Genomic DNA, 27,648 nt, shown 5'->3' on the forward strand with positions numbered 1-27,648 from the left:
AGATGACATTGTTAGAAGTTCAATAAACTGCCAGAACAGTCTTAGGTACAAATAACCATTCATTCTTTGCAAATATGTCATTAATTTCCATTAGCACATGTAAACAAGATAAGACAGAATCAATGTACAGGACATTTCAGAGACATTTTGGTGCAACTCATAGCAGTAATGCATGCTGGCCTAGCAATGTCCAGCTGCTGGGATGAGAGGAACAACGTTCCTCACCTATTAAAACACCCCAAACAAATCCCTGATTTTTAAAATATATTTTAATACATCCCCGCCTTTACATTTTAAATCACCAGTAGCTTCTTTGGGGGGCAACTATACTTCCACTGTACGAGTCTGTATCCTAGGACAACAAAATTTCACCATGTGCTTTCATGGCTTGTGGTTAAATACAGTACAAAACTCAAATTATGGCCAGCCACCTGCCTTTGGTAAAATTAATGTCTGGTAATATTACATTTTCTTGAAACTGAGAAAGTCACACATTGAAGTCATGTAACATTTTAAGTTTAATTCTGTACAAACTTTTTTCTTTAAATGGATTTGAGCAGTGGTTATTCCAGATTAATGATGTTCCACAAGTAGGAGACAAGGACTGAACTTCACAGAACAGTCTCTCCAAATTCCTTGATCCCCGGTAGAGCTCTGTTTGAGGGGAAGGGTAAAAAGTCTAGTAAACATCCACAGGCATAAAGGTCAAAGTGGTCATGACTTTTCCTCTTGACAACTGACAGTTGATAAATACTTTTCTTTTTTTTTTTAAGTTTTAAAAAAATCATTCCAGTACATGCAATTCATTCATTTAAGCAACAGTCGCTCCTCTCCTTTGAGACGTTTTTTCCGGGGCTGTACAAAATCATCATCAGAGTCATCACTAAATTCTGGATTCTCTCTCTCACTCCGGCAGAAAGGTTGTATAGGGAATTCTCTCTCTGGATAAAGGGTCTTTAGGAGTTCTTCAAAGTAGGCTTCAAGTTTCATGCCAGCATCAGCTACTTCTGAATCAGGCTGTTGGGTGAGTTTACAATAATCAGTGCATCTTAAAATAGTTTTACAACTCACAATACCCCAAAATCTCAGAAGTAAAGTAATTTGCAAAATAAAAAAAAATCAACTAGCAATAAAAGAAGACATTTTTGGGTCATGGGTGACAAAATCAGCACACGGAACTCTGCAGAAGTCAGTGGTAGAGGGGAAATTTTGGCCAAGGACACCACAGCAAATTCCTTTTCTTACAAAACTGACATCAAATTTAATGTTCAAGAACCGACAGCACCATTGGTTTGAGGCCTCAACAGAAAGACCTGTTTAGATGATATTTGGTACAAAGTTTAGCCATGTCAGAAAAGGAGAGGTTGGCTCAACTGTGCCTCTAAGACGACAGTATTTTATACCAGATGCTTTGAATGCTATGCCATTTTTCTGGAAAGTGGAATTTTTTTAACCTCTCTCACTCACGCATATACACCAGAACATAAGATATCACTACCATGGATGATTATACCTTGGAATACTAGCCAGTCTGGCTAAGGTTGGTGATGTAAAAAACCTTCAGTTTCCTCTAAGTAGAGGACAACAGTTAAAACCAAGTCTCCCTTCTTTCATGCCCTAAATGGAACATTTGTCCCTTCTCCAAAGTTCTACCGATCCCTTCACATGAGGAATCAGCAGATGACTAAGTCAGCAGTGGCCAAGGACTTCTTGCCTTGGCAATCAGAAGCCCTTGTGCACTAAAGAGTTGACTAAAAGGAAGGACAAGGTGTGTAGGGAATAAAAAGCTCACTATTAAGTGAGGGGTTAAGGAAAGGAGACAGGACAGTGGGAAATATTCTGCATATGGGAAGCAAAAGTGGGTGAGTCAAATAGGAGGAGGGATGTAAGGAAATATGCAACTTAAATAAATGTGCCAAATAATATTAAGAAAACGTAAAAGGTATTTTTCTGTTTTCTGGATGTGTCCAGATAACAGCTCTGAAAACTGCCAAAAACTTCAAAGGTTGAAAAAATCAGAAGCTGGTTTGTGTATCATCTACAGTGGATTCTAAGTTTTTGTAGGTAATGGCAAAACAAACCAGACAAGTGTGTGATTTACTGGCCAGGTAAAGATCTAGAACTTCGGAGGATTGATACTAACTGGATAGAACTAGTGAAATCTAAGATTGCAATATACAGATAAGAATAAGGCAAATAAAAGCAACAAAAACAGCTAGATTGACTATATGAAGGAGGGTAGCAATGCTTAAAAAGACAAAAGATACCAACTAGAGTTTTTAAAGGACAAGTAAAAGATGTATCAGAATTATTATGCTGTGTATATGAAAATGTTTAGAAAAGAATGCTTACAGGTAAGGCATTTATAATAATCTATGCCTGTATGATATTATGAGACAAGACCTCTACCAGATTGGACCAGCATGGCTTTGATGAGAACAGATACAGATGACCTATGCCGCAGGACTGGATAACTGATCCTTGATCTATCCTGCTTTAATCCGCTTTACTTAATGCTTTTTATTTAGTTAAAGTGGTAATATAGTGCCCTAAAATTTTCTTAAACTTATTGATGACTAGTTGTAAGCAAGTGTAATAACTGGTATGGATTGTACCTTTCACACAACAGAAGGGAAAAGGGAGTTACTTACTCTGTGCAGTAATGGGAGTTTGTCGAGATGTGCGTCACGGGTGCTCCACTATGGATGCTGGTGCGTCCTTGCGCCGGCAATCAGAGATTTTTCTAGCAGTGCACCGCCACACTGTGCACGCGCACTGGCGCCTCTTTGTGCCATTGGTTTCTGTTAGGCATATGTGCGGTGTGGCCCCCTCCATTCCTTCTCTACCCTTACCACTGGACCAAGAAGGCTCCAAAGAAGGGGAAGGAGAGAGGGTAGTAGAGCACTCACAGGGACACACATTTCGAAGAACTCCCATTACCGCACAGGGTGAGTAACTCTCTTTTCTTCTTTGAGTGATGTCCCCATGGGTGCTCCACTCTGGGTGACTACAAAGCAGTAGTCGAATTGTGGAGGTGGATTTGAAGCCCTGCCCCGTCGCTGAATATAACACCGCTTGTCCAACAGACAGAGGACGCAATGGCAGAGATAAGCGTGCAGTGTTTTGCAAATGTGTGGTTGGATGACCAGGTGGCTGTTTTGCAAATATCCTCTAGGGGTACATTTTGGAGGAAAGCAGTCATGGAGGCCACGGCCTGGGTTGAGTGAGGGGTGATATTGTCAGGTGATTGTTTGTTGTGTATGGTATAACATATGAGGATACATGATGAGATCCAGTTGGAAATCCTCTGGGAGGAGACCGCTTGGCCTTTGGAATTTTCAGTGAAGGATAGATAGGAAGAAGCTGGGTGATTTTCTCCATGAGGATATGCCATGCAGCCTCGGATGGATCAGCATGTGGCTTGGGGAAGAACGCAGGTAAGTATATGGGCTCGTTAATATGGAAGAGAGAAGGGAGAAATTTGGAGTGATGATGAAGGGTTACTCTGTCTTTAGTGAATATTGTATAACGAGGCCTGCCATTAATGCCCATGCACCCCTCTCTCCTGCTGCAGGTAATGGCCACCAAAAAGGTGACTTTCATGGATAGGCATAACTATAAGCATGTTGCTAGAGGCTCAAAAAGTGGTTTAGTCAAACTCCTAAGGACGTGATTACGATCCCAAATGGGGACTGGAGGCCGAATGGATGGGAAAGTATTTTGGAGACCGGGAAGGAACTGTCTGATGATTGGGTCTGAAATGACTGGTGGTCCGGTGAAAGACCGCTATTGCTGTTGCGTGTACTTTTACCGTATTAAAAGATAGGCCCAACTCTCTTGGTTCCAGATGGGGATGGGGTGGTATCAAGAGGAATAGAATGACTGTTTGAGCAACTTGGAGAATCTGGTCGATTAATAACGGTAAGCTTTTCTGGTGGACTCTCTTCTGCTGTTGATTAACATCTGTTTCACATGTTCTGAACAGGTGTTTTCAGCATTCTGGAGCCACAAAGGAGCCATGCATGGAGATGTAGTTTGTGTGGTTCAGATGGAGAACTCTGCCATGATGTTGAGTGAGAAGATTGCACTGTAGGGGAAAGATATATGGATCTACTATCGCCAATCTGTGCAGATAAGGGAACCATATTTGTCTTGATCAAGCTGGTGCAACAAGGATCACATGGACTTGTTCTATTCATGATGGTTGTAAAAGATAAGTGTCCACCATAGTGTTAAGTACCCCCTGGAGAGGTGTGTCAATGGGGGTAATTCAGTGTGCAAGGCACCAGTTCCATAATTGGGGGCTTCCATACAGAGGGAGGGTGACTGGGCCCCACCCTGTTGGTTGATATACATGCAGGTTGTATTGTCTGTCATAATACTGATGGTCTTGTGTGCAATATAGGGTAGAAAGTGGAGGCATACCCAATGCACAGCCCTGAGTTCTAGGAGAATGATATGGAGCATTTGCTCGCTGAAGAACCATTTGCCTTGTACAGTATGACTTCTGAGTCTTAGTCTTTTAAGAAAATAACTTGTTCCTGTCAAATGGTAGGTTCTTGACTTTGTTTTGGAGGTCCTTTGGGACTGCCGCTGCCTGTAGGTAAGACGCCCGGAGCATGACTACAGCCATAGTTGTAGAACGGGCTGCTGTATCTGCCACATTGATTGCTATTTGAAGGGCCGTTCTTGCCGACACGTAGCCTTCCTGCACCACAGATTTTAGTATGGGCCTTTTAGATTCCGGCATGAGTCTTGAGAATGTATCAAATACATGGTTTGAAAGATGCGCTGAGTAGTTGGCAATTCTCAGCATGAGTGTCGCAGAGGTATAGAGCTTTCTGCATAGTAAGTCAAGCCTGTTTGTGTCCCTGTCTGAAAAGGTGTGCTTGTATCGTGAACTTTTTAACCTTTGGTGGGCTGCATCGACTACTAAAGAGTTGGGCTGAGGGTGAGTAAAGAGGAATTCCATGCCCTTGGGGGGTACAAAGTAGTTCTTATTTTTACTTTATTTTGGTCTTTTTGCTTGTCGGTGGTGCAGAAGCTGGGGCTTGCCAGATTTTTTCAGCAACCTCTAGGATGGCCTCGTCCAAGGGGATAGCTAATCTTGCCCTATTTTGCGGCTGTAGATTTTTAAAAAGTTGATGTTGTTTATCTTTGATTTCATCCATCTGTATTTCTTGACTAACTGCCACTTGTTTGAAAACTTCCTGGAACTGGCGGAGGTCATTGGGTGAGGAGACATCCCCAGGAATCACAGCTTTATCTGGTGAAGAAGATTGGTCTGTAAGAGACATCTCTGGTGGGTGATCCTCAGTGGCAGGGTGTGTATCCTCTGGCTCTGATGGCAGTTGAGGTGGGGATGTGGGTTGTCCTGTTGGAGTAGGAGGGGCTGGAGTTGGTGAGTGCCTAGAAGACATGCAGTCACAAAATGATCTACCACGTGATTCAATCTGTAGTGCTATGAGTACCTACTATATGAATCACAGTACCGGTCATCGCGATGATAAAGGCTGTTCAGTGGTGAGCACCTGTGGGTGTGTTCCCAGTGATGAATATGGGGAGAACATGGAGATCGGGAAGGGGTGTATGAGAGTCTGGAGGAAGCTGGAGAAGTCGAAAATTGCCAGTATTGATGATGTTGATGGTCCCTGTAGGATGCCAGAAAGGGAGATGGTAGACCTTATATGGCGACCGGTGCTGGTGATTGCGGTGCCGGTGAGATTATTGATGGGAAACGGGTTGGGGGGGGGGGGGGGGGGCGGCGGCGGAGTGCTGGTGCGTGAAGTTGGTGCTGGCAGTTCCGGTGCTGCATGACAGTCTGGGGCAGAAGTATCTGCCAGTGCCGACAATGCTCTCAGAATCGAGATGTCCATCGGTGCTGGAGGTTTGGTAGGGGGCGGAGCCGAAGCAACTCTCAGTGTCGCCAGTGGTGCCGCTTGTGCCGGTTTCTTTGGCTTGTCTCCCTGCTGACTCTGGAGTGCGGGATATTAGGTAAAGATGTAGTCGAAGACACCCGCGGTCTTTTGGGTGGAATGACAGTAGGAGAGGAAGCCCTACATTTCTGAGGCTGATCTCCTGAGGTTGCCTCCAGGCGTGGCAGCTGGAGGGCTTTATCAAATAGTATCATTCGTAGACTCATTTTCCTGTCTCTCCTGGCCCTTGCAGTCAACTTTGAGCAATGTGGGCATTTTTGTGGAACATGGGCTTCTCCCAAACACCGGATACACAAGGCCATCGGAGGCTATCATTGCCTCGCGGCAAGTGTCGCATTTCTTAAATCTGGGCGACGATGGATTTGCAATATCAATGTCAATGGTTTTTTTTGGTTTTTTTAACTGGGTAAGTATAACTAAACTATACCATTAGAACTATGTACACTAAAGGAGAGACTGTAATAATGCAACAGGTACGGGAAGGAGAAGAGAATAACTCTGAGGTATTAAAAACAATTTTTTTTTAAAGTTAACTAAGAGGATAGTGACGGGAAGAGGAAGAACTAGAGGAAAATGAACTTATATGCAACTTTAAGCAGGGATCTCACGCGAAGGAGAAAAAGGTTGGAGAGACACAGTTCACTCCGTCTGCAGCCTGAGGCGCTTGAGAGGAACTGGCGGCGGATAGACCGTGCACTCTCTCAAAATGGCACAAACACCACAAGACGCCACCGCGCACGTGCGGTCTGGCCAGGTACTGCTACTGCAAAAAAGTCTCCGTTCTGCGGCACCGGGGCAAGCGCAGCACCTACAGTTGAGCACTCATGGGGACATCACTCAAAGAAGAACTCCAGATTATGGAAGGTGAACCCACCTGTCTAGAGAATATAGTGCAGGGCTGTAAACAGTACTGAATCCCATTTGAAGAGTATAAAGGCATAATCGGGCAAGATTGGCCAGCTATATAAGTGGACATGTGGCCCAGAAGCCTCAGGTACATGTGGACTGTTGTGGATAGCTGTGACTGCAAACTGAGGCACAGTTTAAGAATCACCTAAGAGTGGTTAGCTGGCAGGAATGCCCATGACTTCATGGAATCTAATGGGGCCCCACTAAACTATTTGCTGACTTGATGTTTCAAATGAGTCCCAGTCAAGAAAGTGTAGTGTAGTGTCAACATGGGTAAAAATCTCCTCTTTGAAGCTTGCAACTAATCACTGAGGTAAGGGAAGATACAGATTTCCTCTCTCCTGAGGTATGGCATGACCTTGAGGAATGCCATGTGATAACCTTGCATTTGATGAAGACTTGGGGGACAGAAGAGAGGCCGAAGGGGAGAATCATGTACAGAGTGGCAATCTCTTACTAGGAAGCAAAAATGCTTCTTGTGATTTGGAAGATTCAGAGCATTAAACCAGTCACTCTGAGACAAAGCATGGAGAATAGATATATACAACTAACTAGAGAAATAAATAGTAGTAATAACTACACAGAGCTTCATCTCCAGCCAAGGTGTAGTAAGAAGGAACTGAGAGGGTGTTGGGGCAGTGCTGTTTCATATACCCAGGGGAGTAGCTACGGCAGCACAAAGCATGAATGCCACCACCATGTTCTAGCACATGGGACAAGCCCATGCCCTCCTCTCCCCACTGAACACACATATGTATCTAACTAAAGCATACTCAATCCCAGTGCAGTAACAAACGAAATTGTTTGCTACTGCTGTCTCTCTCTTTTTTCCTTGTATGGAACAGTCTCCAACTAGGTATTAATTGAATACAAAAGCAATTTCAAGTGAAATCTAATCTCACTGAATAGTCTCATAACCAAAGCAAGATTAATTCACAAAGTTATGTCTTTTACATCAAGAAATTCTAACCCTTGCCACAAATTCTGCTTTCTTGAAAATACATAAGCTTGTAAAACTATATGGTTTTACTTTTCTGACCTCATTAAACTCAGCACAATTTTGGAAAATCAGTCTGAAATCAGCCACAAAATCTTCCGGTGTCATGTACAGTGGGTGGTTAACTTGCAGTCTTTTTTTGATTGTTGACAAGTCCATGGGCTTCTTTATTATTTTGTAGTAATCAGGCACCTAAAAAAAAAGCATCAATACAATAAGTTGTACAAACACACACTTTTAATAATAATTTCCAGTAAAATACTATTCAGTTTAACTCTTAATAGTATAGTTCTAAGATGTAAACATAATGCTTTCTTGAGACTGGATCCTTGTGAATAGTGAGAGACACCTCTGTCTACCTTTATGATAAGAATGCATTAGTATTTATTTCTTCACCACTAATGCCTGGTCTATACTACAGAAGACTTAACTCTGAAAGGGTAAGTCTACTCTAGCTCGTTAGTTCCAGGTAGTGTAATTAGGGCAAGCGGAGTTACAAATGAAGCCTGGGATTTAAATATCCCGGGCTTCATTTGCATGTTCCCGGGCGCCGCCATTTTTAAATCCCCCTTAGTCCGAACTCCGTGCCCGCGGCTACACGTGGCACAGAGTAGGTCGTTTGAATTAAAGATCCTGATTCGAACTACCGTTACTCCTCGTGGAAGAGCTGTAGCACTTAGGTTGATGTAATTTGGTAAACCCAGTGTGTGTACACATACCATTGCTTACACTGCTAGTTCCTCATTCCACGAGGAGTAACAGTAGTTCGAATCAGGATCTTTAGTTCAAACGACCTACTCCGTGCCGCGTGTAGCCGCGGGCACGGAGTTCGGACTAAGGGGGATTTAAAAATGTCAGCGCCCGGGAACATGCAAATGAAGCCCAGGATATTTAAATCCCGGGCTTCATTTGCAACTCCGCTTGCCCTAATTACCCTACCTAGCTCGAACTAATGAGCTAGTGTAGACAGATCCTAAGTGTCTTTACTAAAAGTTTCCTCCCATCAATTTAACTCACCCACTATGATAACTTAATAGCTCCACCTCTGTGAGAGCTGTAGCACTTAGGTTGTTGTAATTTGGTGAACCCAGTGTGTGTACACACACCATTGCTTACACTGCTAGTTGCTGCCTTTCACGGCCCGTTGGTACCCTACAATGCCCCACTTGAGTTAGAGGTGCACGTCCTCACCAGGAACATACTTTCGACACAAATAACTGATTTAATTGCTGTAGGACAACCTAGCAAGTCAAATTAATTTTGTAGTACAGACATGTCCTAGTATAACCAGTTAAAGATGCATTTGAAGTATAAAAGCTATGTAAAAGCTCTTATCCAGCACTTAATCAAAAAGCTCAATTTACCAGCATCTCTGATAACTCCCAATACAAATCTTCAATCTAGTGACTGGGACTAGTATACTGCCCAGCACAGCACATTATGCAATTACATATTCTGCACACTACTCTTAGGCAAAGAGGCAAAAGACAAGTAAGCAAACTGAAATCAGGATTTATTCAAAAAGCAGCTTCCAAGGTATGCAATTTTTCTTTCTTTGTAATTAGATGCAACAATTAGATTTACAAACCAGAAACCATTCTTTTCCCTCCCATCCCCAATTTAAGCAGATCTGTGAAGAATTTCAAGATGTAGTCCACACTGTGTAATTAAGCATGCACTTGTACTACTGATATTACAGAAAGACTACCCTGAAGGCTCAAATAAACCTAACTAAGCGGTACAGTGGTGCAACTGTGCCATGCCACTGTACCTATGCTGAAAGGAGAGCTTCTTCTATTGCTATAAGAATGCTATCTTCCCAGTAAGTGGTGGTTATGTCAATGGGAGAATTCTCAGAGTAAACAACAGTAAGACAGTATAACTATATCACTCACTATAACTTAGTAATACTGACATACATTGGCACTATAGACCAGTAGTTCCCAACCACTGGTTCATGGACCGGTGCCGTGAACCACTGGATGCCAGGCTACGACACACTGCCAGCCCTTGCCCATACCAGCTAATCTGCATGGCTGGTGGCTGCCAGAGCTGAAGCCAATTGTTCACAGTGGCTCTCGGGGCCAGAGTACACCCTGGCCTCCTGAGCCACCATGCAGCAGGCAACTACTGCAGCTGAAACCGGCTGTTCACTGCAGCTCTGGGGGCTAGGGCTGAGGTACATATTTTGGCAGACGGGTAACATTTTATTTTCATATTTGTGCATTCATTATTTGCATAACGAATATGCAAAATATGCAAAGAAAATGTTACCGGTCCGCCAAAAGTTTGTGAATGGGTTTGCCAGTCCGCGGTATAAAAAAGGTTGGGAACCTCTAGGGTAGACTAAGCCTCTTGTTCATTTTGAGTTTACAAGAGCAAATACTTCATTGCTATTAAATGAAAATAGATGCTTAACAGCACCATTAATTATGCAATTCAATGATGTGCCAACTACCAACCTTTTCAAAAGAATGAAGCAACACTCAAAGTGGGTAAAGCAGACGTTAAGGGTTAAGTCATGTTTCATGATATACGAATTTAAAGATGTACTGTATGATTTACTATAAAGTTTGTAAATTTATTGCTACTGGTAACTAAGTCTCACCTTAATCTCTGCTTGGATTCAATAAGCATGGAAATTCCATGCATCTAGTTTCAATCTTTTATCTCTACCCTACATTATTTGGTACATTAAATATCTGGAGTATATTACTCTCCTGATGATGGATTTGTTACTGGGAACAGTAAATGCTGATGTCAAGTGTTCTGACTCCTTTATAAGGCAAAAATAACAATGTACATACCGTAGGAGGAACCGGATCTTGAAAAGCCAGGCTCATTTCATGGCAGTAGAGGTACAGCAGTAGTCTTTCACACTTCTGTATATAAGAAAAGAGAAGAATGCCTGTGTATTAGAGAATGCTATGATTTTACCTTTGATAATTTACTATGCTAAAAATTCAAGCAAATGTTTAATACTTCCCTGGCCTGAAAAAGAAAAATCAAGCACACTTGAAAATGTCAGACTTTTAGAGAAAGCAAGTCAATCAACATTACCAAGAAGCCTAATTGTCTCCCTCCCTCCCCCCCCAGTGCCATCAAAGAGTGTACCCTGCTTGGGCCACAGTTCTGCCAGGAGCTACCACCACCCCTCATTATGCTCTGGCCAAATTATGTCCTCAGTAATTACTTTAAATTCATATAAAGGAGTTACTAACTGGCAGGGCTCGACAAATGCACTCACCCATGGCGACTACATTTTACCAGTTGGCGAGTGCAGGGGCGCACTGGCCCGGTGGGCAGTTGTGACGGGCTGGCCAAAGCCCGCACTACAGGCAGCGTGGCGCTATCCGATCCACCGGCCGGGTGGAGCAGTGGAGCGCTGCCGGGACGGAGGAAGCACAGTGATTCTCAGTGCCAGGCTGCCTGTGTGTAGCTCCGGCGCGAGGAGGTGGGGCTCAAGCCAGAGGGTGGGATTGCGGCAGATGCCAGGACGCTGGCATGACATGGCCCCGCTGATTTTAAAGGGCCACGGCAGCTCGGCTCTGGCTCAAGCCGGGAGCAGAGCAGCTGGGGTGCTGCCGGGTTGGTCTCCTAGCGCTGCCCCTCGGGGCTGCGGGACCAACCCTGCAGCACCCCAGCTGCTCTTGGGGACACCTTGGGCAGAGCAGCTGGATTGCTGCCGGGTTGGTCCCGCAGCGCCAACGGACGGACCCCAGGTTCTCTGCCCCAGGTGTCGGGATTCAGCAGCTGCTGAAACTGACCAGGCTGAATCCGGAAGCCTGGGGCAGAGCAGCTGGGGTGCTGCGGGGTTGGCCTTGTAGCACCGCCCCTCGGCGCTGCGGGATCAACCCGGCAGCACTCCAGCTGCTCTGCCCCAGGCGTCCCCAAGAGCAGCTGGGGTGCTGCCGGGTTGGTCCTGCAGCCCCGAGGGGCAGCGCTACGGGACCAACCGGGCAGTACCCCAGCTGCTCTATTGCAGGCATGCCGGATTCAGCTGCTGCTGAAACTGACCAGCAGTGGCTGAATCAGGGACACCTGGGGCAGAGCCGAACTATCATAAGGCAGGGCCTATGAGGGGTCTGGGGTGGCATCCCCTCCCACCCCACTCCAGACCCCTCATAGCCCCCCCTTCTGATAGTCCGGCATATCTGATAATCCGGCACCCCCTGGGTCCTAAAGGTGCCGGATTATCAGAAGTTTACTGTAAAATGAATGTTCAAAGAGATCAAGCCAGGTTTCTGTTCTACATAATGCTGGAAGGAACAGAGGTTTACTGACATACCATACCCTCTTTTATTCAGCTTCACCTCTAATATTCAAAGTCACAAAGGGAGAGCACAACAAGCAGATTTCTACTGTTTCAACTGTGACACCAGAGCATCTGTCAATACTGGGGATATGCAGCAGCTCAACAGAGAAAGAATATTTAAGACTTCGTAGTGCTTTATAAATGAAAAGACAGCCTTTGCAACAGGAAAGGGAAAGAAAGATATTTAACATCTTACTCAACACAATAGAAGAGCACTCAGTGATTCTTGGCTTTCAGTCTTGGTTCAGAACAGTAGACCATGCCTAATCTCTTCCAAGAGTTTATAAAACATGCAGGCATATTTTAAACATACTGCTAAATTATCAGAGCTTACTTAGAAATCCTCTAGTAAATTCTTATTTCTACCATCAAACATATGAAAAACAGCATTCACAAAATGACCAGACAAGCAGACTGGTTGAATGAAAACTGTATTCTCACCCGACGATCTATTGGTGCCAATCCCATATAACCTTCTAGTTTTCTTTTTTCAGAGCCCTGATTGGGACTATCACAATCATATTCTACTTCTGGCTTGGACAAGTCCCGACAGAATGTGCAAATCCACTCTCCTCTAAACAAAGGGGAAAAAACATGTATTACTCTGGGCATCTAATAAAGGTACATAGTCTTGAATAGAGGGATTCTAGATACCTTTGGACAAATTTATTTCTCCCTCCCCTTTTCTTTGGTGGTTGCAAAACCACAAACAAACAAAAAAAGATGATAAGGCTGGTAAAGGGACATCTCTTTGGAAGAAAAGCTCACATGTTCCTGGAGTTATTTTTTAAAATAGTTTAACACAAAAATAGTATCCATTTCCACTAGTTCTGAAACCACTCAGATGGGTTTACAAAAATTAAACTGAAATGTTAATAGCAGATCCAGTTGTTAGGAGGCCATCTGAAGGAGTGTAAGAAGGATAGAGAAAAAAATTAAAACTTTCAGGGATGAAAATAGTACAGGCATAGTGCAAAATAAATTCAGAAATACCTGAGGGAAGTACATTTTCTTATTAGAAATTACCCTATAAGCTTTTGAAGGATTGGAGTTTTTCCATTAACAATTTCAGCTCCCCCCCCCCCCCCCGCAACTCACTTATTCCTGGGGGGGGGGGGGGATTCTAAATGGCAGGGGAATGATGAGAGTGAGAGGTCATTTTCCATTATCAACAATCTACAACTACCTTCCACATCCTAATGACTTAACCAAGGAACCAAACAATGGGTACAACCGGTCCCTGAGTTACGAATGAGTAACGGACCAAACACTTGGCCATAACTCGAAGTGTTCATAACTCGGATCCCATTGAGTTACATGGCGACCACGCTGTTCGTAAGCGCGGATCACATTTGTAACTTGGGGACCGCATTTATGACCACTTTGGTTGTAGGTGCGGATGGTCGTAAGTGGAGGTGGTCGTAAGTCAGAGACCGGCTGTATTTATAGAGGTGCAAATTGTTCTTACTAGTTTCTTGTAACTTGAACAATCCAATTCACTATTTCTCTCTCTTTTTTCCTTTTTCCCCTCTCCTCTTCCTCTTCCCCCTCTACACACACACTCACTCCCTTATTTATTATTGGATGTGGACTTTTAATACTGTACTCCAGTCATCTGAAGAAATGGGTTGTACCCACGAAAGTTCATGATACCATCTACATGTTTTGTTAGTCTTTAAGGTGCTGCTAGACTATTTCATATATTTCTAGATACCATTTATACTTAATAAAAAAAACTATTTCTAACCTTCTGATTGTTCAAACTGGACTCAGCAAATTGAGTAGCTGCAATCCAACAAGCCAATCAAGGCCTATTAAGATTAGTCTTGTTTCTTTTTCAGTACTGGGGTAGTTTTTAAAATAGTACCAGAGGACAGCAAGCACTGTGGCCTATGGCTGATGTGGCTCAGGTTTAAAATTGTACAGGAAGTATTTTTTCTTTAAAAATTAAAAATATCAAATCAGTTTCCATTTTCTTTGAAGGATTCTATTATAATGGTGCTTTAATAGCCCAATTATTTGGACACAGAATAATCGATGGTCCAGATACAAATGATCTTGCCAAGAACCAGCAGCATTTTATAATAGTTTTAGTAGCAGAGATCGTTCAGGTTATACAACTCAAATTTAGTTAAATGCTACTTTTCACTGATTCAAAATATTTTAGGGATTCTCTATGTATACAGTGCTGGAAGAGTACAGCTGCACTGATGCAGAAGCACCACTGCATGTGTCTTGTAAAGATGTTCTATGCTGATGAAAGAGGTCTCTCGTTAGTGTAATAAAATGACCTTTGTGAGAGGAGGTAGCTATATTGGTGGGAGAAGCTCTCTGGCCAACATAGCGCTGTACACTACAGAGGGACGGGGAGGTATTCACATCCATGAGCAACATGAATGATGTCAACATAAAATGTAGAGCACATATATAATGTTAAGAATCGTCTTCTGGGGTAGAAACATCCTGTACTTGGCTTCACAACCCAAGGTGATTGGTTGTCAGCAAGGTTTGGATAAAATTCATTGGTCATTTTTACCTTGGAAAGTTCATCAGTGAAGGAACATGACAAGAAAGGTGGAATACTTTAGGACATTTTTCACAACACAGGAGCTCTCCTCCATTCTGACATACTGCACACCAGTCCTCATTGGGGTCATCCTCTTTTCTGCCGTCTCCAATGTGAGGGACACCCATCCATGCAGTCTTCCCATTGGATGTATTTTCCTGAAGTAGCCCTGGGCGATCACCTGTGCTATCTGGAGCATCTGTTCTTATGAGTGTTTTATCAGAGGTGGTATTATGATTGCCATCCAATAGCAGTGAGGTAAGTATACTTCTTGAAAAGTTGGTCTGTAGGTAACACAAAGATAGCTAAGATACTTCTAGATACCAGACTGACAGGTATAATATCAGTGCATAAACACACTAAAGATAGAAACACAATTCAACATGCATTGTTAGTTATGCCCCCAAAGAACTAGATAAATTAATAGAGGTTAGGTTCCTCAATATTTATTATCCAGGATTGGTAGGAATGGTGTCCCTAACCATTGTCTGGGAAATGGATGACAGGAGAGGGATCACTCGATGATTATGTGTTCTGTTCACTCCCTCTGGGGCATCTGGCATTGACCACTGTCAGAAGACAGGATCCTTTGCTAGATGGACCTTTGGTCTAACCCAGTACGGCCATTCTTGTGACAATCTCTGTACAAGAACTGTAACTCTTATGGCTTCAGCAAACTTAACACAGCAAATTAGTATAACAGGACCAAAGTAGGCTAGCTCTGACATTTAAGAAACTTCTTCCAATAAAAAATAATAATAATACATTTCTGGTGATCAATAAGTGTAGCACTCCTAAAACTGAGCATACTGCATTAGTAGTAGCAAAATCTCTAACCACCATATGAAGGCGCTTATAATATTTATAAACTTTCTGTTGCCTCCCAGGTCTACACAGACTATGGTAGTCGGATTATGTTAGTTGTTCAGTCATCCCAGTTTATAACTTTGTTTGGAATCTGGGATCTCTTAAAATACCCTCCAACTGCCCTACTAATACATTAGGTCTCTCTCAAAGTTAAGGCTTAAGAGTAACTAACAGAATATTTGTAATTTATTCTATTCCCAACAAATGCAAAACACTCTCCCTCAACCCCAAACTCAGAAGAGATTCTTTATTATTGTTAATATTACATTCCGAGGCCGGGAGTCTTCATCAGTTTCTTGCTTCACTATAACAATTGGGAAATCATAGTTTTCATGTGATGTACCCGACTCCTGTTTAATTCTGATTGGCTCCAACATGACTACAGGGACTCTGTGTGTAGAATCAGCTCCTGGTGGCCTGCTGGAGGAGCCAGAACTATGTAGGAGGAGAAGATGCAGAAAGAAGAGAAATTAACAATGAATATTTGGGACATCATCTGAACCTTTCAAGATAGCACAGTGCTTTTGGAGGAGGAATCACACTTTTTCTAGAGATTTAAGAATCATGGCCCTGAAATTCTACAGTATTTTCCATTCTCTACATTTTAATGCTAGACTACTATTCATCATAAAACAAAATCTGAGGTTTAGAATTTATATCTACTTTTGTTTTTAAATAGGATGATAAAAGAGGAAAAATTGGTAGTTTAATCCCAAGACTACAGAATTGCTCAGAGTTTCATTTTCTCTAGGTCAGAGGTTTGGAATACAGCATTTTTTTTAGGTCCTAAAAATGTACTTCTCATTAAATTCCACCTAATACAAATTTTAGCAAAACATAAAAAGAGCAATATTTTTTGAGAGAACAGTTACTTTTGGGGGGAAGTAAGTGTAATTCCAGCAAGGTCCACTTAATGAAATTAGGCACCACACAATGGACTATATACAGTCTGGGAAGCACATTTATTTAAGACTTTCTTAGCACAGCAGAAGGTAAATTTGGGACTGTTCTTCCCTCAGAATCAAGTTCCATGTCATTGCTTTTGTGCAGAATCATAAAAAGAAAAAGGATCTCATAACCTTAAGTTATAATGGATTTTCAATTTAATTTGCACTCTCAACTGGAGAACTTTAAGTGAGCCTGGGTCTGCACCTGCACTGTGGGCTGTCGTACTGGGGCATGAGGAGGCATAGAGGGAGGAGTGGACCATCTTATTAAACTTCCTTCTCCATTTTTGAGCTTGGTAAGACTGCAGGGCAGAGAGGATAGGAAAGTGGAAAGGCAGAGCCTGCATAGTGACATTACACCTGCCCAAACCAAGTAACCCTTCCTCCTTTGAGTTCAAGTCCCTACGGGTGCACCACATGAGGAGACTCCCAAGCAGTACCTCACTATGGAAGAAGATGCTGAGGAGCAGCAGTACAGAATTAATCAGTTTCAGTTGCCCAGAAGGCGCGAGCCCTTTAAATAGAAGCAATTGAAAGGGCTTGCAGCTCCCAGCCCCACCCCTAGCATGTTGCCTGGAAAACGTGAGCCCTTTAAATAGCAGGAGTTGAAAGGGCTCGCGCCTCATTCCTAGGCAACGATTGGGGTTGAACTGGGAGCTGCTGTGGGCTAGATGAAAGTGCTAGGTGGGCTGGATCTGGCCCACTGACAGCCTCTTGCCCAGCCCTGCTATAAATAGATCAACCACAGGGGCTCTCAATTCCCCAGCCATTCTGGTCAACGTTTTTGCTGCAAGAAACAAAATCTTGACGGACAGATGCAGGAGCAACCCAACTTCAGTAGGTTTTAAAGTGGGCTCTCTTAATGCATTTAATTCCAAATTGAGGTCCCATAGTAGAACAGGATGCTGCACTGGAGAAAACAGCTGATCCCGGGCTCCCGCAGCGCTGCCCCTTTGAAATGCTGCAGGGGCGTTTCAAAGGGGGCAGCACAACACGGAGCATGGGGGAGGCGGCAGATGGAATCTTATTGTTTAAAAAATTTAATCATGCTGTTAATCGATTGACAGCCCTATAAAATATTTTTCACCTAGTATCAAGACGGATTTTGATATCAAGAGCTTGATTTTGGCCATGATTAGTTTAACAGGTGGACATCTGCCCGGAGATGATAGAAAGCCTGGACTAAAATGTGGTTTGTTTGCTCTGGATCTGTCTCCCTACGTGGAAGTAAGAAGGGATGAGAAAATCTACATTAGCAGATCTTAATGCAGGATCTGACTTAATTTGTTTTGGTGTTTTTCTATTGTAAAGCATTTACACTGCTTTTGTAGATAAGAATTCAGGCTTTAGTGAATGAACAGTGGAGGAAAAGGCCTAGGCTCATGACATTTGCATGATGACATTTCAGTCACAGACTAACATGGCTATCCTTCTGAAAGTTCAAACAATTAAAAAGCGAGTGGTACTGTAGACTAACAAAACTATAGATTTTGTTACATAGCTGTGAATGGCTTAAAGTAAGAAAGGATTAACAGATCTTTTTTGGAGTGTTGTAAATATCTGATGCATTTTTTTATGCTTTTACTTCGTGGTCATGTCTTTGATTTATTTATATATATGTTTTCATTATGCCCCATTTTGGTGTGTTTACTAGCATGAGCTGTTAAAAAGGACGATAATGCATGTACTCCAATTTTTTAAATTTGATTTTTAAATAAACATCTGAAGCATTACTCTGTTAATTATCCCTTGTTTTAATATTTTTTCTTCTTCCATATCTATCAACTGTTTGAAATATATATTTATATCTAGGTTTTTTGTTTATACTAGTAGTGCACATCCACACACAACCTCAAAATTGGTGTTGCACATAAGTTTCAATCTGCCCAAAATAAAATTCAACATGCCCAAGAATGGAAAATGTTAGAGGGGAAAACAGGTGTACGGGCACATGCAAATCAAATGATGCTCAAACACGGATAATCACTTGAACTTAAAAAAAAGTTCTTTACACTTCTTGTAACTGTTGTTCTTTGAGATGTGTTGCTCATGTCCATTCCATGGAGGCATTTGCACGCCACATGCACAGATGTCAAAGCTCTCTCACACCCTCGCCGCAATGGTACCTGATGAGCCAGCGATGGAGCCCCCTGGAGTGGCAAACTTGATATCGATGCAGATATACCCCTGCTGATCCTCCACCCCCTCAATTCCTTCTTGCTGGCAATCTCCGACGAAAGGGAGACAGGGTGGTATTTCGAGTGGACATGAGCAACACATCTCGAAGAACAACAGTTATGAGCGGTAAGTAACCGTTTTTTCTTCTTCGAGTGCTTGCTCAGGTCCATTCTAAGTAGGTGACGCCCTAGATCAGCCACTGGAGGTGGAGTAGGAGATTATGTGGCTATGGACTGCAACACAGCTCTACCAAAGGCTTCATCATCGCTGGCCTGCTGTGCAATAGCATAGTTAACGTGAACACCAAAGACCAAGTGGCTTCCCTACAAATAACGAGAATGGGCACCTGCACTAGGAAGGCCATAGATGAGGCATATGCCCTAGTGGAATGGGTGGTAAGAGGAGGTGCTGGCCTGTTGGTGAGATCATAGCATAATTTGATACAGAACGTGATCCAGGAGGATAAACACTGGGCTGATACCAGGAGACCTCTCATCCTTTCTTCTATAAATAAAAAGTTGAGCTGATTTACAAAATGGTCTTGTTCTTTCTACGTAAAATGCAAGAGCTCTCCTGAAGTCTAGTGAGTGCAGGAAAATATCCAGAACTATATAGCACCTGAGGAACGACTCATGCACCTTGAATAACCTGCTGAGCCAGTCTGCCAGGATGTTCCAGGTCCCCACCCAGGAGGTACACCACCCACAATATTCATCTGGAGGCAATGCAAAATTCCCATAGGAGCAGGGCTTCTTGACACAGGGGAGAACAACAAGCTGTTTGTTGATACAGGACATTGCTGCACCAACACATCCTTGTTTCTCAGGTGAGGCCTGGCAGGCTAGTTGGACTGCCTTGAGCTCCCTGACATTTATACACTCCGCTTAGGACTACATACCTTGTGTCTGCAGATCCGAAAGGTGCGCTCCCCAACCTATGTCCGAGGCATCTGTGACCAGCTGCACCGACGGGTTCTGTCTGGTGAAGGAGATGCCCACACAAACCAACTCCTCCTGCAGCCACCAGTCCATGGAATGCAGGATGTCCCCAGGCATGGAGAGCACTATGTCCATTGGAGCTCAGGCTGGGTTGTGAGTACATGCCAACCATTCTTGCAGGGGGAGGAGGTGTAACCTGGTGTGTTGCACCATATACATGCATGCTGCCATATGGCCCAGCAGCCTCATACAATTTCTGGCCATTGTAAGAGGTGAGACTGAGCCCTGTGATGATGTCTCTTATTGCCACAAACCTGGCCCAGGGGAGGAAAGCCACAGCTGTGGTGGAATCTAGTTGGGCCATGGAGAAGCCAAAGAGGAGGACTGAAAACTGGAAATGGCCTGCCCCAGTGGTGAACCTCAGGAAACTCCTTTGTGAGTAGATCACAGAGACATGAATATAAGCAACTTTTAAGTCAAGGACAGTGTACCAGTCTCCTCTCTCTAAGGAGGGAATAATGGATGCCAACATGACCATTCTGAATCTCGTCTTTCTTATAAAGGCGCCCAGTTCTCATATCGAGAGACCTCCCTTGGATTTTGGAATAGGAAGTACCAGGAATAGAAACCTTTCCCCTGAACTCCTCAGGAACCAATTCTACTGCTCCTAGCAACAACACCTCTTGTTTTAAAAGGTGCTCAAGAGAGGTGTTCAAGGATCCCTGAAGAGGGATGGAAACAAGGGGTAGGAAGGCGGGAGGGAAAGGAATGGGATAGAATATCCCACTCCTACCATGTCCAGTATCCAACAGTCTGAAGTGATCTGGGACCAAGCATGGTAGAAGGGGGAGAGATGATTTCCAAATGGGAGACTAGTATAGGGACTGGAACTCTGCCCTCAGATGCATCTTCAAAACCCTGACTTGGGCTGGTTGGGAGGAGAGCTTGAACCACGCTCGGAGTCAGATCTCCATCTCCTTCTGTCCCTTCTCCTGTTGTTATTGTGACCTCTCCTCCTGTTGGAGTCTGGCCTATGCCCCTGCTGGTAGAATTGTGACGAGGGCATAGTATTTAGGGGTGTCTCTACAGGGCATCTCTTTGGGGCTGGGCATGTGGAAGCCCAAGGACTTTAGGGTAGCCCTTGAATCCTTGAGACTATGAAGCTTTGTGTCTGTCTGGGGACTGGAAAAAGTCTAGCCCCCTCAAATGGGAGGTCCTGAACTGTGTCTTGCACCTCTGTCTGGAGGGACAATGGACGCTTACAACCACAAGCTGCACCTTATAACTATGCCCATGGCAATTGTCTGGGCAGCAGAGTCTTCGGCATCCAGAGACACATGAGAGATGACTGTGCCCTCCTTCAACAACGCTCTGAACTCCTGACGGGAATCCTGTGGGAGGAGTTCTTTGAATATTTCTACAGCTGTCCAGGTACTGTACTCATGCCTGCTCAGCATTGCCTGTTGGTTGGTGATGTGTAACTGTAGCCTCCCCGCAGCCCCCCATACAGTATGCCTTTCTGCACAGGAAATCCAATTTCTGGGGCTCTTTGCTTTGTGGTGTGGGTCCCAGTTGGCCTTGCCTTTCCCTATGGAAACCAAAGACCCTGGGGGCAGCTGTCCGTATAAGTGTTTGTGCCCGGATTGAAGGACAAAGTAATGCCTCTCTATCCCCTTCTGGATTGGTGGTATGGAGCCATGGGTATGCCACACGTTCTTTGAGAACTTTGCCACAGTTTTGTTGAGTGGCAGCACCAGCCTGGCTGGTGTATCCACTGTGAGGAGAACCACCACCAGATTGGTATCCTTTGCCACCTCCTTGGCCTAGACCCCCAGGTTGCTTGCTATACTGCAGAGAAGCTCCTGGTGCGCTCTAATGTCCATGGCAAACATAGATGGTGCAGGATGAGTAAGGGTGCCATCTAGCAATCATGATGAGGATCCCGAAGCAGGAACTACTCCTACTGTGCATCAGCCCATTGGGGTGGGTCTGGGGCTGGCCCCTGCATTGTGGACTCTTTGCCCTCTACAGGTCATCTTTTTTACCTGCTTCTGCAGGCTATGACCACTGTGAGGCTGGGGCCTTTGGGAGCAGTATGGCTGAAGGAGTGCCCCTGAAGTATGTGTGCATGGAGCTGTGCCTTGGAGCTGTCAGTGTCCAAAAGGGCCATTGCACTTGCGGCTGCCATTAGAGAGGAGGGCCAGATTTACTACATCGCTGGGCTACGGTACCATGATTGGTGCCAGGAATAAGACTGGTGCCAAGAGTGGGACCAAGTTGAAGAGGTTCTTGAATGCAACAATTCGGCCTCTCACTTGGAGGAGTAGTCGGACACTGACCAGGGAGGTTCCACTGATGACGGTGCCAGGGATCGATGCCGAGGTCTGCGCTCTGCCATCGCTGCAGGCTTTCTCCGCTGTGGAATCGGTGCAGACTGCAGCATTTACTCCATAGACAGCCCCAGCACTGTAGACTGCACCGTTAGTGACTGTTCTAGTGTGTGGCTGGGTGGGGCAACAGATGGTGCCACTGGTGCTCTCTGTGCCCATCTGGCCACCACATCCAGTGCTGGGATGTTTCCAGTGTCCACGGCCTTCATAGCTGTTGCCAAACTCAGGGGCGACATTAGCTCGATAACATCCTGAGCTGTGTTAAAGGCTGTTGGACATCCTGCATGGGTATGTCCTCTGCCTGACTCGCTCCCCGTGCCAAGCTCTACTGGCACTTCAACAGTGCAGGAGCATCAAGGGACTGGGGCTCAGAGTGTCCCTCCAGGTGCAGCATGCTACATCCATGCCTCGAGGGGGACCTTCCCCTCGATATCCTCCTCTTCTTTAGAATCAGCAATTGAGAGTGGTGCTGAGATGAGGGCCCCGTTGCCCTCGCACACTTACTGGTGCCGACTCTGGTGCCGGGGATTAGAGAAGATTCCATCAGAAGGAGCTTGAGTCTGGAATCTCTCCCTGTTGGTTCTGGGCTTAAAGCCCCAACAAATCTTGCAGCTATCTGCAAGGGGACCTTCTCCCAGACACTTCAGACAAGCATTGTGGGGATCGCCACAGGGCATAGGCTTCAAGCATTTGGAACAATACTTGAACCAGTGCAGCCTCAACATCCTTGCCCCAGAAGGGGAGAGAATGCAGGAACTCCTGCTGACTTTGCAACTATTTAGTAACTACCAACTACTGGAACACTAAAAACAACACTACAAATGATTCATATAGAAGCCGAGGGTAGACTTGCAGAGAAGTCAAAGATGCTCCAACTACAGTCATAGGCGGTAAGAAGGAACTGAGAGGATTGGCCGTCAAGAGTATATATACTCCCTGGCTGGCCCAACGAGTACCACTGGGGTGAGGGGGGAAGCTCCAACCTCCATGCACGCACACCTACTTGGAATGGACATGAGCAAGCACTAGAAGAACTTATTTATTTTGTCTGCAAAATCTTACTCTGACATCTAAGGTTTTTCAAAATTTATTTATAAATATAACCTAACTTGGACACCATAAGAAGATATAGGGCCTTATTATTTTTACTATATAAATACAACAGAACAAGAAATATTCTGTTAAAGGTATCTCAATTTCCACTTCCAGCAACATGAATACTTTCTCTACTGTTCTCAATATAAAAAATTAACTTTGTATTAATTGTATGCCCTGATTTTGGAACACATTAACAAACCTGTTCTGCAGACAACATCGTCTATCAATTCCTTCTTGAATATTCCATCATTTATTTTTGTAGTCTCTAAATATCTAGTACTCACTTAATTGTGTTACGTTTAAAAGCGAATTTCTCAAATCTGAAGTTACTTATGGTTCAGTGAGGATTTTCTGATTCAGGTTTAAAAAAAAAAAACCAGCTGTATAAATATCATGAACTTAACTCCATTATTTATAGTACATGGTTACCAAAATATCTGATAAAGTAGTCTCGTAGCTATCACGTTTAACACACAAGTCTTTAATATGCCATTAATGAATCAGACATGAAATTAGCACTTTTAGACCTTGAAAAGTACTACAATAAAGTAATCAGAAATAGTTTCAGAGGAAGTGACATGGCAAATCAACACAACTGGTGAAAATACTTGTCAATGCATAGTGTTCAAGACGGACACTATGTTTTCAACTGGTCTGCTTACCTGCCTCTGCTTCCAACACTGGAGGCACTGGGTGAGCGAATTGGAGGGTGTACACTGGTCACAGTTACTGGTCCTAAAAACAGATGAAATTAGGAACATTTGATCTTCCCTTATAAGCGCTCTGTGCTCCTTAACTCTGTCACAGTAGACATTATCACCATTATATTTATCATACTATGGATGTAAAATCCTGTTTAATTAATTAACCCGTTAAACAAGTTTAATGGATTAATTGATTAAACAGGGGGAAGAGGTGGTGGGGGCGTTCCAGCCCAGCCAGAGTGGATCCCTCTGCTGCGGACAAGGACTGCTCTGGCAGGGCTGGAGCACCCCTGTTAGTGGTGTGCTGGGCCGGGCCTTGTGGATGGGAGTTGCTCAGGCCATGCTAGAGCACCTCTGCCGCTGGCAGGCACCGCGGAGCTGAAGCAGCCTTCTGCCTACAGCAGACTGCTCCAGCCGCCACTGGTTAACTGTACCGGGTGATATTTTCTGGTTAACCTTCACATCCCTATGTCATATAGGCTCATAACTTTGGTCAACACTAACTCCATTCTTTGTCTAGAGCTTCACATCACATCTATCAAAAACTTGTGTCTTTTTCCTCCATAGCAGTAATGCTCAACCTTTTTTCATTCGTGATGTCCGGGGGAGGAGGGAACCCTGGGGACATTTTGTTGTGGCCCCCTTAATTTAAAGCACCGGTCTGCGCCCCTGCCATTCCCTCCCACCCCTGCTGCATGTGCGTTGGGCGCCGAGCCAGGAAAAGAAAATACCGGCTGGCCTGGATCAAAGTGCTGCAACCCCCCAGGAAGGCAGATTTGCGCACTTTTGTTCCATAGCATCTCTAAAATCTAATCATCTCTGCACACAATGCTAAAACTCTTAGTCAGCCCTCATCTGCCATTTGATCATGGAATCTTCCCCCCTTGCCTTGAATTTGTCAGTGTTTGTAATAAGCTAAAAGGCATTATTAAGAACATAAAAACGACCATACTGGGTCAGATCAAAGGTCCATCTAAGTCCAGTATCCTGTCTTCCAACAGTGGTCAATCACAGGGAGTGAGCAGAATTGGTAATCAAGTGATCCCTCTCCTGTCATTCATTTCCAGCTGCTGACAAAGGCTATGGACACCATTTTTACCCACCCTGGCTAATAACCATTGATGGACCTAGCCTCCATGAATTTATCTAGTTCTTTTTGAGCCCTGTTAAAGTCCTGGTCTTCACAACATCCTCTGGCAAAGAGTTCCACAGGTTGATTGTGTGCTGCGTGAAGAATACTTCTTTTTGTTTGTTTTAAATTTGCTATCTATTCATTTCATTTGGTGACTTCTAGTTCTTATGTTATGGGAACAAGTAAATAACTTCCCCTTGTTCGCTTTTTCCACACCAGTCATGATTTTATAGACCTCTATCATATCCTCCCCTTAGACTCCTCTTTTCTAAGTTGAAATGTATATAATACATTACATTGATAAATGGAACCTCAGATCAGGGATTAAAATGCCTAAATACTAGATTCCCCACTACATCTTTTAAATTAGGTTAATCGCCATACCCAAGAGGCCTGGAGATGGCACAGATGAATTGGGTGACTGCACAGTCCTGTTTAAAGGGAGTTTTGGCTGATTCTGCTCCACAATGCCATCTTTCCTGACAATGTTATCCAATGTAATGCTTCCTGAACACTCAATCTAAAAGATAAAAGAAAACCAATTATTCCTAAAACAAAAATAATTTGATCAATATAATCATATTGTAGACCATCTTAGGGTTGCGGTTTCACACCCTCTTTCAACATGCTCCTTTATTTCATTTAATTGAAAAAGAATATGCAAATATATTCAAATAATATAATATATATAATTCAAAGAATTAATTCAGGAATTACCCAATAAGCAACTCTACACATTCCACATATGTGAAGTACATCCTGGCCAGAAGACATGCGTATTTAGTGAAAAGGCCAGCCATGATACATGAAATCTGATCGGAAACCTGTTTTAGAGCAAAACTAATTCCAATCTATCAACCTAGGCCACTGAAATTGACACACATGCTGCAGAATTAGATAAATGGCCTTTGAAGCATTACTACACTAAATAAGAGTGCTTCACCCTAAACTGATTTGGATTTTCTAGCCATACTTTTCTAGAGCATTCATGTGGCAAGCTGCACCTTGCACTAGCAGCTACACTGACCTTTGATGCCTACTATACATTAGTGCAGGGCTACTCAATAGCATCTACTCAATGATACATTTGTGGAACAGAGCCACTGACACTATTAAAGTATTTCTTGTCACAAATTCAAATTACGTGTTTATGATTGTACAATGGGATATATTTTGTATACGTTAACTAAGTATATTCAAACAATTTAAAACGATGATTTATCCTGTTTCTATTATACTGTTATCACAATGCCTGTCAATGTTTTTTAGTAAAAAAAATACAAGATGGAAAGGCTATTCAAGATCTTAGAGCAACTCAGAAGGGACCTGGAGACAGGAGAAAGTAACAGGGTTATTTGCTATTCATCCATTTTAAAGGCATGAAATTTCAGTTATTCATAAACTTTTAAGAGCTGTTTAAGTGCACTTTTCTTATTTTTGACAGTGAAGTAGATTGCTTAAAGCGCAAAATCTCTAATTTGGCTCTCGGATAACGTAGTAGCAATACTCTTGACGTATTCCTGTTCAAAATTTACCAGATAAGAAACAGGACGACACGCCTTTCCCTCCTACCATATACAAATTATGGGAGATGAGCTCCTAACTCCTATTCTCTGCCATAGGGAAAAAACACTGAATGAACTGAAAGAAAAACAACTGTATGTTAACATCTACATAGGACAGACTTTCAATTATACAGAAAATTCAGGACTGAAACCCTAGATTTATAACACTTACTAGGGATGGCAAATCCTAGTTAATCAGTTAATGGTTAAATGTTAGGCTGGAGCAGTCCACAGCCTGTGGGAATCCTGCCTCCAACCCCGCAATGGGGATGGGGCTACCACTGGTTCAATGGGGATGGGGCTACCACTGGCTCTGGGCTCCCAGCCCCCACCATAACATTCCCTGCCTGTGCGGCACCTGGGCCTGCCACAGAGATAGGCTACTCCAGATAAGAGCAGTCACTGTCTGTGGCAGGCCCCCTGCAGGGAGTTGCTCCAGCCCCCACGGTTACTGGTTAACTGGAACCAGTCAACATAAGGCTTGCTAGTTCACTGGTTAGCCTTTCATATCCCTAGTGCATACTTCATATTATGGGTATTGATGACCGAAGCTGAGGACACACATATTTTTGGGAGCAACTGAAGAAAATGACAGATGAAAGCTAGTACGTGTCTACATAAAGAGTAGAATTTCAGTCTCAAAAGACCTTTCTATTGATGATCATTTGCAAACAGTAACATCACTTTAAAATAAAAACTAAACAATTGCTTGTGTGTTACTCTTACATCAGGAAGAGAAGGTAGGGTATAGGAACTACCCACTGGAGAACTCAGATCAATCATAGGTGGACCAAATGTCTTCCCATCATGCCCTGCAGCACTAGTAACTGTAGGACTAGAAGGGGTAGATGTAGTGCTGCTTGCAGTTGACAGGGCAACTGAAGCTTGTCCACTGCTTATCTGCCACTAAAAAAAAAAACCAATTAGAATTCATCATTGTTCTTTTGAATAGCAGGAGACACATATTACATAAATTGACATCATGTTTGAACTGAGCAAGCAGCAACACAAAAGCAGAATGAGTTGAAATTAGAACTGAAATTCACATTTGCTCTTTAGCTTCAAATCATGATTCACTTAAAATGGAAAGAGAAATAAGATAAATG

At 43.6% G+C, this 27,648-nt stretch overlaps 1 protein-coding gene across 4 annotated transcripts in view; it reads right to left on the reverse strand.

The window, feature by feature from the left end:
* Positions 1–251: 251 nt before the first annotated feature.
* TRIM24 (tripartite motif containing 24) overlaps positions 252–27,648 on the reverse strand; it is a 120,462-nt gene continuing 93,065 nt past the window's right edge. For 3 of the 4 annotated variants that reach the window (XM_075939513.2, XM_075939505.2, XM_025178950.3), the window contains 9 exons: positions 27,269–27,448; positions 25,362–25,497; positions 23,804–23,876; positions 15,857–16,025; positions 14,694–15,007; positions 12,599–12,731; positions 10,650–10,724; positions 7,885–8,034; positions 252–1,017 (listed from right to left, as the gene is read on the reverse strand). In XM_075939513.2, coding sequence (XP_075795628.1) covers positions 808–1,017; positions 7,885–8,034; positions 10,650–10,724; positions 12,599–12,731; positions 14,694–15,007; positions 15,857–16,025; positions 23,804–23,876; positions 25,362–25,497; positions 27,269–27,448 — 1,440 coding nt within the window. In that variant the 3' untranslated portion in view covers positions 252–807. The remainder of the gene's footprint in view (positions 1,018–7,884; positions 8,035–10,649; positions 10,725–12,598; positions 12,732–14,693; positions 15,008–15,856; positions 16,026–23,803; positions 23,877–25,361; positions 25,498–27,268; positions 27,449–27,648) is intronic. The other variant, XM_075939521.2, reaches the window with a different exon arrangement.

The sequence above is a fragment of the Pelodiscus sinensis genome, chromosome 1 (assembly GCF_052426305.1).
Source record: "Pelodiscus sinensis isolate ZL-2025 chromosome 1, ASM5242630v1, whole genome shotgun sequence".
Taxonomy (NCBI): Eukaryota; Metazoa; Chordata; order Testudines; family Trionychidae; genus Pelodiscus; species Pelodiscus sinensis.